At 41.1% G+C, this 17,358-nt stretch overlaps 1 protein-coding gene across 4 annotated transcripts in view; it reads left to right on the forward strand.

Annotated features, from left to right (window-relative positions):
- dnm2a (dynamin 2a) overlaps window positions 1-17,358 on the forward strand; it is an 88,176-nt gene that overhangs the window by 70,531 nt on the left and 287 nt on the right. For all 4 annotated transcript variants that reach the window (XM_062049867.1, XM_062049870.1, XM_062049866.1 and 1 more), the window contains 7 exons: window positions 6,323-6,433; window positions 10,131-10,240; window positions 12,203-12,314; window positions 14,067-14,231; window positions 14,308-14,531; window positions 16,225-16,491; window positions 16,619-17,358. The exon at window positions 16,619-17,358 is cut by the window's right edge. In XM_062049867.1, the coding sequence (XP_061905851.1) occupies window positions 6,323-6,433; window positions 10,131-10,240; window positions 12,203-12,314; window positions 14,067-14,231; window positions 14,308-14,531; window positions 16,225-16,491; window positions 16,619-16,691 (1,062 nt within the window). In that variant the 3' untranslated portion in view covers window positions 16,692-17,358. The remainder of the gene's footprint in view (window positions 1-6,322; window positions 6,434-10,130; window positions 10,241-12,202; window positions 12,315-14,066; window positions 14,232-14,307; window positions 14,532-16,224; window positions 16,492-16,618) is intronic.

Below are 17,358 nucleotides of genomic sequence, written 5' to 3' on the forward strand. Positions count from 1 at the left end.
CATTGTTCCTTAGGCTCTCGCCTCTGCTGCTGCCTGGTGCACCGTCGTAACTCAAAGCCTCATGACAAGTCATCCCAGACCCTATTGTGGGAGTCAGTGGTGATTCAATCAACAATAAAGATTCATCCTGTCATCAACCGTGCATGCCAACCTAACCGAAACCATACTTGCCAACCCTCCCGAATTTTACGGGAGACTCCCGAATTTCAGTGCCTCTCCCGGAACAACCATTCTACCCGAAAATCTCCCGATTTCCGGCCGGAAAACTATATTGGGGGCGTGCCTCAAAGGCACTGCCTTAAGCGTCGTCTCTCACCTGAAAAGGAGACTATTATATATGTCTCCGTTTTCCATAGGTTTTATCTATAACCCATAACACGGTGGCCCAATGGATATAGTCACTCATGAACAGTGTTGGGTTAGTTACTGAAAACCAGTAACTAGTTACAATTACTAGTTACTTTATTTCAAAAGTAACTCAGTTACTTACACCAAAAAGCAATGCGTTACTGTGAAAAGTAACTATTTAGTTACCGTAATTTCCGGACTATAAGCCGCTACTTTTTCCCCTCGTTCTGGTCCCCGCGGCTTATACAAGGGTGCGGCTTATATACGGCCTGTTCTTCTCTGACACCGACGAAGAGGATTTCGGTGGTTTTAGTACGCAGGAGGAAGACGATGACACAATGATTAAAGACTGACTTTTCATATACCGGTAGGCTGGTTATTTTGATAACGTACAGGCGAGCACTTTGTATTACTTTGCACCGTTGTATTATTTGTACTCTGCACAAATGCTGTTCGCCATGTCAAAGATGTGAAAGTTTGATTGAATGATTGAAAGATTTATAGTTAATAAATGGGACGCTTTGCGTTCCCAAACAGTCATCTCTGTCCCGACAATCCCCTCCGTGGTAGCAGGAACCCCTATATACTACGCTAATTACACATCAAAACCCTGCGGCTTATAGTCAGGTGCGGCTTATATAGGGAGCAATCTGTATTTTCCCCTAAATTTAGCTGGTGCGGCTTATAGTCAGGTGCGGCTTATATATGGAGCAATCTGTATTTTCCCCTAAATTTAGCTGTTGCGGCTTATAGTCGGGTGCGGCTTATATATGGAGCAATCTGTATTTTCCCCTAAATTTAGCTGGTGCGGCTTATAGTCAGGTGCGGCTTATAGTCCGGAAATTATGGTACTTCTTTTTCCCCCCCTTTTTTAAGGCTCCCATTAATGCCCTTTTAGCCTTCATTTCAGTACTGTTATTGCACTGGAGAATAATACAATCTGTTGATCAACTTGACATGCATTTGCATCACTGAACTCAGAAAGCAATGTGCTCTACATACAACACACAAACAATGTGGTCTACATACAACACACAAACAATGTGGTCTACATACAACACACAAACAATGTGGTCTACATACAACACACAAACAATGTGGTCTACATACAACACACAAACAATGTGGTCTACATACAACACACAAAGACAAAGATATGTTTCAAAGGGCCAATTTATTTCAGGCCAGAAACAATTGACAAAACTATTTGAAATAGCTGCAACATAATGGCACTTTAACTTCAACTCTAAGTAGATAGGATCTTTGATCCAAGACACAACTTACATTTAACTAAAATGTTATTTTCTTTGTGCTCGACAAAAGAAAAGTATTGAGAATGTCTCCATGTTAAAAAACTCGACTTCTGGCTTCACCATGATGTCTTGTTAGTTGTTATGAGAGTAGCGTATGTGTGTGTGTGGCCCTTTAAGATATGACAGCATGAGAGGTGAGTGACGTCAGTGAGTGAGTGGGCGAGAGAGGTGAGGGAGCGGCGACAGTGAGTGCGTGTAGGTGCTCTAGCTTGGTGGATGGCTGCGTGCAATAAAGTCACAAAGTTGCAACAAACCGCCGGCCTCGTCATTCACCCTCAGCTGTAAAGACCCTCTTCCGGGTAAAGTGAAGGTTGTTAGATCCGAAGTACGGCTCTGGAGGCGTGCTTTCTGTGGGTGGGGGAAAGCACACCTCTTCTTTTCCACCGGAGCGCTCCAATAAAACACACTCAGATCTTCAGTTTCTAGCCGATACTACATACAAATAACGTAAAATAACGCAGTAACGCATCATGCCGTAACGCTAACTGAGTTACTGTATATAAAAAAATAACGCGTTAGATTACTAGTTACCGCCGAAACTAACGGCGTTACAGTAACGCGTTACTTAGTAACGCGTTAGTCCCAACACTGCTCATGAACGGTCAGAGAAGCACAAGGCGGCGGCAACGCAGTATTATGGGCCACCTTGCAAGCAACATCCCATTCTCATTTGCGGATGTTTTCAACAAATCCGTGAAGGATTCAGAGATCGCTCGCCAGTACTCAAATGGCAGAACTAAAGCTACTCAAATAGTGAAAGGTAAGTGTTTTTTTTTTTTTTTTAAGTAAGCAGTAAGTACAGTACAGTTAGTCGAACAACTGTGTTTTCATTACTGTTTACTGTAATGTATATGTATATACACTACCGTTCAAAAGTTTGGGGTCACATGTAAATGTCCTTATTTTTGAAGGAAAAGCACTGTACTTTTCAATGAAGATAACTTTAAACTAGTCTTAACTTGAAAGAAATACACTCTATACATTGCTAATGTGGTAAATGACTATTCTAGCTGCAAATGTCTGGTTTTTGGTGCAATATCTACATAGGTCCATTTCCAGCAACTATCACTCCAGTGTTCTAATGGTACAATGTGTTTGCTCATTGGCTCAGAAGGCTAATTGATGATTAGAAAACCCTTGTGCAATCATGTTCACACATCTGAAAACACTTTAGCTCGTTACAGAAGCTACAAAACTGACCTTCCTTGGAGCAGATTGAGTTTCTGGAGCGTCACATTTGTGGGGTCAATTAAACGCTCAAAATGGCCAGAAAAAGAGAACTTTCATCTGAAACTCGACAGTCTATTCTTGTTCTTAGAAATGAAGGCTATTCCGCAAAATTGTTTGGGTGACCCCAAACTTTTGAACGGTAGTGTGTGTATATATATATATATATATATATATATATATATATTAGGGATGTCCGATATTATCGGCCGATAAATGCGTTGAAATGTAATATCGGAAATTATCGGTATCGTTTTTTTTATTATCTGTATCGTTTTTATTTTTTTATTTTTTTTATTTTTATTAAATCAACATAAAAAACACAAGATACACTTAGAATTAGTGCACCAACCCAAAAAACCTCCCTCCCCCCATTTCTTTCTGTTATTAATATTCTGCTTCCTACATTATATATCAATATATATCAATACAGTCTGCAAGGGATACAGTCCGTAAGCACACATGATTGTGCGTGCTGCTGGTCCACTAATAGTACTAACCTTTAACAGTTAATTTTACTCATTTTCATTAATTACTAGTTTGTATGTAACTGTTTTTATATTGTTTTACTTTCTTTTTTATTCAAGAAAATGTTTTTAATTTAGTTATCTTATTTTATTTTTATTTTTTTAAAAAGTACCTTATCTTCACCATACCTGGTTGTCCAAATTAGGCATAATAATGTGTTAATTCCAAGACTGCATATATCGGTTGATATCGGTATCGGTTGATATCGGTATCTGTAATTAAAGAGTTGGACAATATCGGAATATCGGATATCGGCAAAAAGCCATTATCGGACATCCCTAATATATATATATATATATATATATAAGAAATATAAGAAATACTTTAATTTCAGTGAATTCTAGCTATAAATATACTCCTCCCCCTTAACCCCGCCCCCGGCTCCGACCCCTCCCACCCCCCACCCCCCCCAATCTCCTGAATTCGGAGGTCTCAAGGTTGGCAAGTATGACTGAAACAGTCAATTAACCACCTTCAAGTTCACTTTGCAGTTAACTCAAAACATTTCTTTGACTTTTAACCATATAACACAAAGCTGACTGATTAACCTGGCGGGCTCCTCGTTATGCAATTACGTTCTATCTTTCCCCCTGCGTCGCTGTTCTGTGCAATCAGCACGACATGGAATGGGAGAACAATTTTCCACCTTTTGGGGGTGGTGTCAGAGCTGTAACAGAGGTGTGACCGTGCTGATAGGTGTCCAACAATCACATCTTTTCATGCTGCTGTGAGAAAAGTCAAGTTAACGTACCAATGATTGTCACACACACACTAGGTGTGGTGAAATGTGTCCTCTGCATTTGACCCATCCCTTTGTTCGCCCCATGGGAGGTGAGGGGAGCAGTGAGCAGCAGCGGTGGCCACACCCGGGAATAAATTTAGGTGATTTAACCCCCAATTCCAACCCTTGATGCGGAGTGCCAAGCAGGGAAGTAATGGCTCTCATTTTTATAGTCTTTGGTATGACTCGGCCGGGGTTTGAACTCACGACCTAACCATCTCAGGGCGGACACTCTAACCCAGGGGTCACCAACCTTTTTGAGACCAAGAGCTACTTCTTGGGTAGTGATTAATGCGAAGGGCTACCAGTTTGATACACACTTCAATAAATTGCCAGAAATAGCCAATTTGCTCAATTTACCTTTAACTCTATGTTATTATTAATAATTAATGATATTTACACTTAATTGAACGGTTTAAAAGAGGAGAAAACACAAAAAATGACAATTAAATTTTGAAACATAGTTTATCTTCAATTTCGACTCTTTAAAATTCAAAATTCAACCGAAAAAAAGAAGAGAAAAACTAGCTAATTCGAATCTTTTTGAAAAAATAAAAAAAATAATTTATGGAACATCATTAGTAATTTTTCCTGATTAAGATTAATTTTAGAATTTTGATGACATGTTTTAAATAGGTTAAAATCCAATCTGCACTTTGTTAGAATATATAACAAATTGGAAGAAGCTATATTTAGATTTTCCAGAACAAAAATTTAAAAAGAAATTCAAAAGACTTTGAAATAAGATTTAAATTTGATTGTACAGATTTTGTAGATTTGCCAGAATATTTTTTTTGAATTTTAATCATAAGTTTGAAGAAATATTTCACAAATATTCTTCGTCGAAAAAACAGAAGCTAAAATGAAGAATCAAATTAAAATGTATTTATTATTCTTTACAATAAAAAAAATAAATTTACTTGAACATTGATTTAAATGGTCAGGAAAGAAGAGGAAGGAATTTAAAAGGTAAAAAGGTATATGTGTTTAAAAATCCTAAAATCATTTTTAAGGTTGTATTTTTTAAGTGAAGACCAAGTCTTTAAAATATTTTCTTGGATTTTCAAATTCTATTTGAGTTTTGTCTCTCTTAGAATTAAAAATATCGAGCAAAGCGAGACCAGCTTGCTGGTAAATAAATACAATTTAAAAAATAGAGGCAGCTCACTGGTAAGTGCTGCTATTTGAGCTATTTTTAGAACAGGCCAGCGGGCGACTCATCTGGTCCTTACGGGCTACCTGGTGCCCGCGGGCACCGCGTTGGTGACCCCTGCTCTAACCACTAGGCCACTGAGTAGGTCGCACCCAGTAGAAAGCACACATTGTGTTTGTTAGGTCCTGTGTAAAAAGCACAGGCAAGTAGATGAACTTCTGTTACGGCTCTGATGCTGCAATTTTGCGGGATATTTATAAAAGAGGGTTTTTTCTTGCAATCCCTCAATGTCAGCCGAGTGCAAACTAATGGCACACACACTTCTCATCCGTGTCACGGCATCTTTTTCCTGGGCTCCCGCAGAGAAACATTTCTGAAAAAAAAAAAGTTATTTGGCCGCCAAGGCTGAGCTTTTAATGTTCCCCGCTTTTCCATTCCATGTTTATGTTGGTGCCTCCGAACTATAGGAGCTTTTTTTTTTTTCTCATAAGGTGTGCTGCCGGATGAAGAGGGAGGAAGCAAGGGAAGATTATTTGTTTAAATAAGTCTGATCTTATCTCCCTCTTTATCCGTTTAGTGAACAAAATGAACTATTTCATATTGCTGATTTGTATTAGATATTAAACCCACGAGCTCAGCATACGTACTAAAATTGCTACTGCTAGTTTTTGATCACATGAGGAATGAAAGAAGACTAATCTGTGTACACACATTCTGTCCATTACTGTCATCATGCATGCACATGTGTCTTTTGGCCACTCCGTTCTCCGCCTCCTTGTCATAACACAAAATGTAAAGATGAGGTGTTTGATGTAGGGTATAAAACAGACGGGAGCGCGCAGGTAAGTCGGTAAGCTTTTATTCGTGTCATTCACATCTTGAGAACCAATCATGCAGTCGGGCTCCTCACGTTACAATTGGGTTTTCCTCCATCCTGACAATCCTCTTTTTTTTACCTATTCCCCTGATCAGGTGATCAGGAAAGGCTGGCTAACAATCAACATCAGCATCATGAAGGGGGGCTCCAAGGAGTACTGGTTCATCCTCACAGCAGAGGCCTTGTCCTGGTACAAAGACGAGGAGGTAAGACGTGTGTGTGTCCCAGCCCAGCCTAACCAATGTGCAGACTACTGTTCAGCTTTAGCCGGATGAACAGGTAGTCTGAACACTGGGCAGGCGGGGGGGTGACGAGGCCTTCGACGGGAGGAAGGACCCTGAGGTCACTGTAGCCGCCTTCGTTACTTGGAACAGAGTACACAGGGATTAAACATTACCTTTAGGACGACACTTGGGGCCAAACAAGGCACATACAGAACTCACCGTACATGCACTATTTCACACAAAGATATTTGAGAAGCTGAAGAAATGCAATAAGAGTTAAAACTTTTGCAAAGTGCTAATTAGTTGACACATAAAAGTAAGATGGTAAACGTGCTACACACCACTCGGTTGTCCTCCTGAGGCCTCGCTCCCATCAAGTCTTCAATGAAGTGAAACGATGCCTTCAAGCTGCAGCCGTGGTCCGTTCGTCCCAAACGCTAACTGAACACGTTGCACTTTCTCGATGGCCACGTTCGGCCCAAAAAGTTAAAAAAAAAAAAAAGAGGCGGGACAGCGCCGACGTGAGCGGGAGGACGGTGGAAGGCAGACTGACGTGGCAGGCGGGCTGAAGTGTTCCAGCCCGAATCCGACTTTGGAATTTGCAGGAAATCGTACTGGGTTAGGGGGGCCGATGGGGAGGGGATAGTTTGTATTTGGGTGTGTGTGTGTGTGTGTGTGTGTGTGTGTGTGTGTGTGTGTGTGTGTGTGTGTGTGTGTGTGTGTGTGTGTGTGTGTGTGTGTGTGTGTGTGTGTGTGTGTGTGTGTGTGTGTGTGTGTGTGTGTGTGTGTGTGTGTGTGTGTGTGTGTGTGTGTGTGTGTGTGTGTGTGTGTGTGTGTGTGTGTATGCGCTTGCCACTTTTTTATGTTTGGACTGTTGGACCAAAATGTTTGCTTGCACTCCCGACATCCCGCAACATGGTCATGTTAAGGTGTAGACTCATGCATGTTGCTTAAGTGTTGATGCGTGCGTAGTTGAGCGACGTAACGGCGGAGCTCTGCAGACTTAAATGCTTCCAGATGTCCCTTCTCACCAGTGAAAGCTGGCACCCCCATCAACCCCCAACTCCTTCATGCTTTTCTCTTTCTTCCCCGCCCCCAACCCTCGCGGGTCATGCCTGGTTTTTTTGCATCAATCTCACGGTCAAAGAAGAAATACTGCATCATATCCCAGACTGCTTTTTCCCCATATAGTCACCCGGGGACCGTCAAGGATTTACCTGTATAAATATTATGTTTTCTAACATAATCCCAGCAGATAAACAGTAATACAGTAGAACATCGATTTACAGACTGATTTACTGAGATACCAGACGTTAAACAGCACGTGCAATCTATGAAATAGCGTGTACAATTAGTGGGTGTGTTACTTGCGGTTTACCAACACTGCGTGTGGAAGCGTGAAGTGGTGCAGACCGCCTCATTTAAAGGAGGATTTTGCGTGTACCGTATTTTTCGGACTATAAGTCGCAGTTTTTTTCATAGTTTGGGGGTGCGACTTATACTCAGGAGCGACTTATGTGTGACATGATTAACACATTAGCGTAAAATATCAAATAATATCATTCACGTAAGAGACTAGACGTATAAGATTTCATGGGATTTAGCGATGAGGAGTGACAGATTGTTTGGTAAACGTATAGCATGTTCTATATGTTATAGTTATTTGAATGACTCTTACCATAATATGTTACGTTAACATACCAGTTGGTTATTTATGCCTCATATAACGTACACTTATTCAGCCTGTTGTTCACTATTCTTTATTTATTTTAAATTGCCTTTCAAATGTCTATTCTTGGTGTTGGCTTTTATGAAATACATTTCCCCAGAAAATGGGACACAATAGGTGGATGAAACGTGTGTACTGGTACATTAACACAAGGTTCGTACACCAAAGCATATTTGTATTCAGTCTGTGGTTTGTAAATCAAAACATCTCTCACTCTTATGTTAGATCCACTATGGACTGGACTCTCACACTCTTATGTTAGATCCACTATGGACTGGACTCTCACACTATTATGTTAGATCCACTATGGACTGGACTCTCACTATTATGTTAGGTCCACTATGGACTGGACTCTCACTATTATGTTAGATCCACTATGGACTGGACTCTCACACTATTATGTTAGATCCACTATGGACTGGACTCTCACTATTATGTTCGATCCACAATGGACTGGACTCTCACACTATTATGTTAGATCCACTATGGACTGGACTCTCACACTATTATGTTAGATCCACTATGAACTGGATTCTCACTATTATGCTAGATCCACTATGGACGGGACTCTCACACTATTATGTTAGATCCACTATGGACTGGATTCTCACTATTATGTTAGATCCACTATGGACGGGACTCTCACACTATTATGTTAGATCCACTATGGACTGGACTCTCACACTATTATGTTAGATCCACTATGGACTGGACTCTCACACTATTATGTTAGATCCACTATGAACTGGATTCTCACTATTATGTTAGATCGACTATGGACTGGACTCTCACACTATTATGTTAAATCCACTATGGACTGGACTCTCACACTATTATGTTAGATCCACTATGGACTGGACTCTCACTATTATGTTAGATCCACTATGGACTGGACTCTCACACTATTATGTTAAATCCACTATGGACTGGACTCTCACACTATTATGTTAGATCCACTATGGACTGGACTCTCACACTATTATGTTAGATCCACTATGGACTGGACTCTCACACTATTATGTTAGATCCACTATGGACTGGACTCTCACTATTATGTTAGATCCACTATGGACTGGACTCTCACACTATTATGTTAAATCCACTATGGACTGGACTCTCACACTATTATGTTAGATCCACTATGGACTGGACTCTCACACTATTATGTTAAATCCACTATGGACTGGACTCTCACACTATTATGTTAGATCCACTATGGACTGGACTCTCACACTATTATGTTAGATCCACTATGAACTGGATTCTCACTATTATGTTAGATCCACTATGGACTGGACTCTCACTATTATGTTAGATCCACTATGGACTGGACTCTCACTATTATGTTAGATCCACTATGGACTAGACTCTCACACTATTATGTTAGATCCACTATGGACTGGACTCTCACACTATTATGTTAGATCCACTATGGACTGGATTCTCACTATTATGTTAGATCCACTATGGACTGGACTCTCACACTATTATGTTAGATCCACTATGGACTGGACTCTCACACTATTATGTTAGATCCACTATGGACTGGACTCTCACTATTATGTTAGATCCACTATGGACTGGACTCTCACTATTATGTTAGATCCACTATGGACTGGACTCTCACACTATTATGTTAGATCCACTATGGACTGGACTCTCACTATTATGTTCGATCCACAATGGACTGGACTCTCACACTATTATGTTAGATCCACTATGGACTGGACTTTGAGACACTGGTGGTTTAGGACTATATAAGTAAACTTTGATTGATTGATTGGTAAATTGAGGTTCCACTGTAAATGTAAAAAGTAGTAATGGTGTTTAATAGTATATGATTACAAAATACTTGCTGAATCCAATTTGTTAAAGTCCTTTTCGAGCAGTGACCATTATTTGACTTTGTATACTTTGTGTCAAATTTAAAAAACACTTTTTTCCTGTCAGGAAAAAGAAAAGAAGTACATGCTGCCTCTGGACAACCTGAAGATCAGAGATGTGGAGAAAGGTTTCATGTCCACAAAGCACATCTTTGCAATCTTCAACACCGAGCAGAGGTCACTTGTCTGCTGACTCTTGGTCTTATCTAGAAGTGTACAATGTTGTGTGTTTATGTACGTGTGCAGGAACGTGTACAATGTTGTGTGTTTATGTACGTGTGCAGGAACGTGTACAATGTTGTGTGTTTATGTACGTGTGCAGGAACGTGTACAATGTTGTGTGTTTATGTACGTGTGCAGGAACGTGTACAATGTTGTGTGTTTATGTACGTGTGCGGGAACGTGTACAATGTTGTGTGTTTATGTACGTGTGCAGGAACGTGTACAATGCTGTGTGTTTATGTACTTGTGCAGGAACGTGTACAATGTTGTGTGTTTATGTACGTGTGCAGGAACGTGTACAATGCTGTGTGTTTATGTACGTGTGCAGGAACGTGTACAATGTTGTGTGTTTATGTACGTGTGCAGGAACGTGTACAATGCTGTGTGTTTATGTACGTGTGCAGGAACGTGTACAATGTTCTGTTTATGTACGTGTGCAGGAACGTGTACAATGTCGTGTGTTTATGTACGTGTGTAGGAACGTGTACAATGTCGTGTGTTTATGTACGTGTGCAGGAACGTGTTCAATGTCATGTGTTTATGTACGTGTGCAGGAACGTGTACAATGTCGTGTGTTTATGTACGTGTGCAGGAACGTGTTCAATGTCGTGTGTTTATGTACATGTGCAGGAACGTGTACAATGTTGTGTGTTTATGTACGTGTGCAGGAACGTGTACAATGTCGTGTGTTTATGTACGTGTGCAGGAACGTGTACAATGTTGTGTGTTTATGTACGTGTGCAGGAACGTGTACAATGTTGTGTGTTTATGTACGTGTGCAGGAACGTGTACAATGCTGTGTGTTTATGTACGTGTGCAGGAACGTGTACAATGTTCTGTTTATGTACGTGTGCAGGAACGTGTACAATGTCGTGTGTTTATGTACGTGTGCAGGAACGTGTACAATGTCGTGTGTTTATGTACGTGTGCAGGAACGTGTTCAATGTCGTGTGTTTATGTACGTGTGCAGGAACGTGTTCAATGTCGTGTGTTTATGTACGAATGCAGGAACGTGTACAATGCTGTGTGTTTATGTACGTGTGCAGGAACGTGTACAATGTCGTGTGTTTATGTACGTGTGCAGGAACGTGTTCAATGTCGTGTGTTTATGTACGTGTGCAGGAACGTGTACAATGTTGTGTGTTTATGTACGTGTGCAGGAAGGTGTACAATGTTGTGTGTTTATATACGTGTGCAGGAACGTGTACAATGTGGTGTGTGTATGTACGTGTGCAGGAACGTGTACAATGTTGTGTGTTTATGTACGTATGCAGGAACGTGTACAATGTTGTGTGTTTATGTACGTGTGCAGGAACGTGTACAATGTTGTGTGTTTATGTACATGTGCAGGAACGTGTACAATGTTCTGTTTATGTACGTGTGCAGGAACGTGTACAATGTTGTGTGTTTATGTACGTGTGCAGGAACGTGTACAATGTTGTGTGTTTATGTACGTGTGCAGGAACGTGTACAATGTTGTGTGTTAATGTACGTGCGCAGGAACGTGTACAATGTTGTGTGTTTATGTACGTATGCAGGAACGTGTACAATGTCGTGTGTTTATGTACGTGCGCAGGAACGTGTACAATGTTGTGTGTTTATGTACGTGCGCAGGAACGTGTACAATGTTGTGTGTTTATGTACGTGTGCAGGAACGTGTACAATGTTGTGTGTTTATGTACGTGCGCAGGAACGTGTACAATGTTGTGTATTTATGTACGTGTGCAGGAACGTGTACAATGTTGTGTGTTATGTACGTGTGCAGGAACGTGTACAATGTTGCGTGTTTATGAACGTGTGCAGGAACGTGTACAATGTTGTGTGTTTATGTACGTGTGCAGGAACGTGTACAATGTTGTGTGTTTATGTACGTGTGCAGGAACGTGTACAATGTTGTGTGTTTATGTACGTGTGCAGGAACGTGTACAAGGATCTACGGCAGATAGAGCTGGCGTGCGACTCTCAAGATGATGTGGACAGCTGGAAGGCGTCATTCCTCCGGGCCGGAGTTTACCCGGAGAAGGACCAGGTTAGATACTTGTACATCACTACAATCACAACAATAAACTTGCTTTTTTACTCCATTTTTATACAATTTTGCCCATTGAAAATGCATGAGGCCAAACAATTCCCAGTTTTCCAAAGCCCCATTTTTACCTCTTGCTGCAACGTTTTTACAATCTACATATTTCAACCGTTTTTGAGTGGTCCACCTTCAAAACTATTTTCTTAGCTGGAACAAAAAAATGCTCTAATTTTTTTTCCTACAAATTCCCCTTTCCCGAAATTTCAGGAATTCCGAAATACTCATTCTCAATTTAAAGGCCTACTGAAAGCCACTACTAGCGACCACGCAGTCTGATAGTTTATATATCAATGATGAAATCTTAACATTGCAACACATGCCAATACGGCCGGGTTAACTTATAAAGTGACATTTTAAATTTCCCGCAAAACTTCCGGTTGAAAAACGTCTATGTATGATGATGTATGCGAGTGACGTCAATAGTTAAACGGAAGTATCAGTACACCATTGAATACAATACAAAAAATCTCTGTTTTCATCTAAAAATTCCACAGTATTCTGGACATCTGTGTTGGTGAATCTTTTGCAATTTGTTTAATGAACAATGGAGACTGCAAAGAAGAAAGCTGTAAGTGGGATCGGTGTATTAGCGGTTGGCTGCAGCAACACAACCAGGAGGACTTTGACTTGGATAGCAGACGCGCTAGCCGCCGACCGCACGGATGATCGGGTGAAGTCCTTCGTCCTTCCGTCGATCCCTGGAACGTAGGTGAGCACGGGTGTTGATGAGCAGATGAGGGCTGGCTGGCGAAGGTGGAGCGCTAATGTTTTTAACATAGCTCTGTGAGGTCCCGTTGCTAAGTTAGCTTCAATGGCGTCGTTAGCAACAGCATTTTTAATCTTCGCATTAACCGTGTATTTATATGTCCATGGTTTAATAGTATTGTTGATCTTCTGTCTATCCTTCCAGTCAGGGGTTTATTTACTTTGTTTCTATCTGCATTTGAGCCCGATGCTATCACGTTAGCTCTGTAGCTAAAGAGCTTCGCCGATGTATTGTCGTGGAGATAAAAATCACTGTGAATGTCCATTTCGCGTTTTTGACTCTCATTTTCAAGAGGATATAGTATCCCAGGTGGTTTAAAATACAAATCCGCGATCCACAATAGAAAAAGGAGAGAGTGTGGAATCCAATGAACCCTTGTACCTAAGTTAAGGTCAGAGCGAAAAAAAGATACGTCCTGCACTGCATTCTAGTCCTTCACTCTTACGTTCCTCATCCATAAATCTTTCATCCTTGCTCAAATTAATGGGGTAATGTCGCTTTCTCGGTCCGAATCTCTCTCGCTGCATTGTAAACAATAGGGAAATGTGAGTAGCCCTCCAACCTGTGATGTCACGCTACTTCCGGTACAGGCAAGGCTTTTTTTTTATCAGCGACCAAAAGCTGCGAACTTTATCGTCTATGTTCTCTACTAAATCCTTTCAGCAAAAATATGGCAATATCGCAAAATGATCAAGTATGACACATAGAATGGATCTGCTATCCCCGTTTAAATAACAAAATGTCATTTCAGTAGGCCTTTAAACTTACAACGTCAACGTTCTTCAACCGATTCCAAAACTTCCAACACCAGCCCATTCATATCATATCATCTCAGACAATTGTACTCGTATCGATGTTTTCAACAATTCCTCGTCACTCCAAAGTGATGGGTGTGTTTTCAGTCGGCACGGGTTTTGTGGCTCCTGCAGGTGGAGAACGAAGAGGCCGCGCCGGCGGACACCTTCTCTATGGACCCTCAGCTGGAGCGTCAAGTGGAAACCATCCGCAACCTGGTGGATTCATACATCGGCATCATCAACAAATCCATCAGAGACCTGGTGCCCAAGACCATCATGCACCTGATGATCAACAACGTGAGTCTTCCGTCCTGTCACGCACCAGGAAGATGAGTGAATATGAGTTATTAGAGTATTTATGGACGTCCACCAGGCAAAGGACTTCATCCATTCGGAGCTCCTGGCCTACCTCTACTCCTCTGGGGACCAGAACAGCCTCATGGAGGAATCGGCCGACCAGGCCCAGCGCAGGGACGAAATGTTGCGCATGTACCACGCCCTCAAGGAGGCGCTGCACATCATCGGTGACATCAGCACCACCACCATCGCCACCCCTGTCCCCCCGCCTGTAAATAACACCTGGATCCAAGATGCCAGGTAAAGTGGAAATATGCTTTTTCTTACAATAGTTACTACTTTCTTTGTTAAATTTAGAGGGCTGCAAGGGTTTGAATTTGGATATGATCCAGGTTAAACCGGTTTTCCCCCTCTACATAAACAATAGTGTTTTTAAAAAAATTATTATTAATGATGATTTGACCAGATTAATTAAAAAAGAGTTCCTCCACTTATTGTTTTTGTTTTCAAAATGTTCCATGTTTTTATTTACCAATAATTTTAGTTACATTTCTAAATGTTTTGATTTAATAAACTGAATATCAATATTTTTTTAACATTATTTCTATACTATATGGTAGTCTATTGATATGGTTATAACTAGAGATGTCTGTAAATGCGTTAAAATGTAATATCGGAAATTATCGGTATCGGTTTTTTTATTATCAGTATCGGGTTTTTTTTGTTTTGTTTTGTTTTTTTTTGTTTTTTTTATTAAATCCACATAAAAAACACAAGATACACTTACAATTAGTGCACCAAGCCAAAAAACCTCCCTCCGCCCATTAATTCACACAAAAGGGTTGTTTCTTTCTGTTATTAATATTCTGCTTCCTACATTATATATCAATATATATCAATACAGTCTGCAAGGGATACAGTCCGTAAGCACACATGATTGTGCGTGCTGCTGCTCCACTAATAGTACTAACCTTTAACAGTTAATTTTACAAATTTTCATTAATTACTAGTTTCTATGTAACTGTTTTTATATTGTTGTACTTTGTTTTTTATTTAAGAAAATGTTTTTAATTTATTTATCTTATTTTACTAATTTTTAAAAAAAAGTACCTTATCTTCACCTGGTTCACCTGGTTGTCCAAATTAGGCATAATAATGTGTTAATTCCACGACTGCATATATCGGTTGATATCGGTATCGGTAATTAAAGAGTTGGACAATATCGGAATATCGGATATCGGCAAAAAGCCATTATCGGACATCCCTAGTAGTAGCCATATAAAAACATCAAAGTTTTCTTAATTTTACAAATTTTACAGTTAATTTTACAAATTTTCATTAATTACTAGTTTCTATGTAACTGTTTTTATATTGTTGTACTTTCTTTTTTTATTCAAGAAAATGTTTTTAATTTATTGATCTTATTTTATTTGATTCATTTTTTTTAAAAAGTACCTTATCTTCACCATACCTGGTTGTCCAAATTAGGCATAATAATGTGTTAATTCCACGACTGCATATATCGGTTGATGTCGGTATCGGTTGATATCGGTATCGGTAATTAAAGAGTTGGACAATATCGGCAAAAAGCCATTATCGGACATCCCTACTCGAAAGGTGAAGTGTCACTCGTGACGTGACGAGTTTGACCCGGCGGTGAAACGAGGCATACCGGTTTTTCAAAATAAAGTGCTTCGAAAGACGCGACTCCAACAACAAAAAGTCAGCTCTCCACCACTACAAACTAACATAACAATTGCAATTACCGCTATATATTAACACAATATTGATATTTTTCTTCCCTTTTATGCGATTTCAAATGACTGAAATCAGCTTCCTCCATTTTGAAAATGATGACAAGGGAAGTGTCACTCGTGACGTGCTAATTATTTAGCGAAATGAGTTTGACCCGGCTGTAATTCTAGGCAGGCGAATACTATATTCCCGGCGGCAATTCAAGGAAATACGGTAATTATTTCTGCCTTTCTCACAGCCCGAACCCCCAGCGCAGGCCGCCCCCCGCCGCAGCCGCCGCCCCCAGCCGCCCGCCCGCAGTCCGGGGCTCGACGCCCGGACCCCCCATGAACCCATCTCCGGCCTTCGGCACCCCGCCGCTCAACCCGTCTCCCGCTTTCGGCGCCCCTCCAATCCCGTCTCGACCGGGGCCGCCCGCCAGTGCCTTCAACAACTTCCAGGACCCCTTCAGCGCGCCCCCGCTCATCCCCTCCCGGCCGGCCCGCATCCCACCCGGAGTTCCCAGGTATGACGCCGTCGTCGTGTTGTGTTGCCGGACCCCCTTCCCCCACTTTGTCTTCTCTCTGTCGGGTTGGTTTGGTCTCTGTCACTTTAGTGAGGCTCATGTCTCCCGTCTTCTCTCCACACTGCAGCCGAAGACCCCCTGGGGCTCCCTCTCACCGGCCCACCATTATCCGCCCTGCTGAGCCCTCCCTGCTAGACTAGCCCCCCCCGTGGTGGCCGACCCCAATTCTCTTGTTTGTGTGTGTGCGCGAGTGTGTGTGTGTGTGTGTGTGTGGTGGGGATAGAAGGTCGCACCTCTGTACTGTGCAAAGTGTACAGAAAATAAAACTAGGATGCATTAAAAGGCTAGTTGTTAAATAACTTATTGCCTCCCTCCCCGACACTTCATTTCCCAAAAGCATGCTAATCAAGCATCTTTTTTATTAAAAAAAAAAAAAAAAAAAAGGATAAATGTAGCTTTAAAAAACAAACAATGGTGATAAACCTGAGCACTTGTAATGGTGAATCACTTTTTATTCTTGTTGTGTACATACACGGGCCACACTTCTCTGACGTGTCACGTGACTAACCTACCGCCACGCCTTTTATTTATAACCCATGTGGTCATTATCGGCTTTAAATCATCCTAGCGCTTCATCCCATTTAGCCGTGCTGGGAGTTTTGCTGTTTGAAGGCACATGACTCTCACAAAACAAACATCACTATGAAACTATTCCAGCCTCTTCTTTTTTTTTTACGCCTTTGTCAGCACATACATCTTGTCACCACTAGAGGGCGTCCAAAAGTCCCACGTTAAGTAGCCTTTCTCATCCTCTCTTATGTTCTTGTGGAAGTGCCTCTGGAGCCGACATGACATGAACTGATGAGT

Source organism: Entelurus aequoreus, linkage group LG06 (assembly GCF_033978785.1).
Source record: "Entelurus aequoreus isolate RoL-2023_Sb linkage group LG06, RoL_Eaeq_v1.1, whole genome shotgun sequence".
Lineage (NCBI taxonomy): Eukaryota > Metazoa > Chordata > Actinopteri > Syngnathiformes > Syngnathidae > Entelurus > Entelurus aequoreus.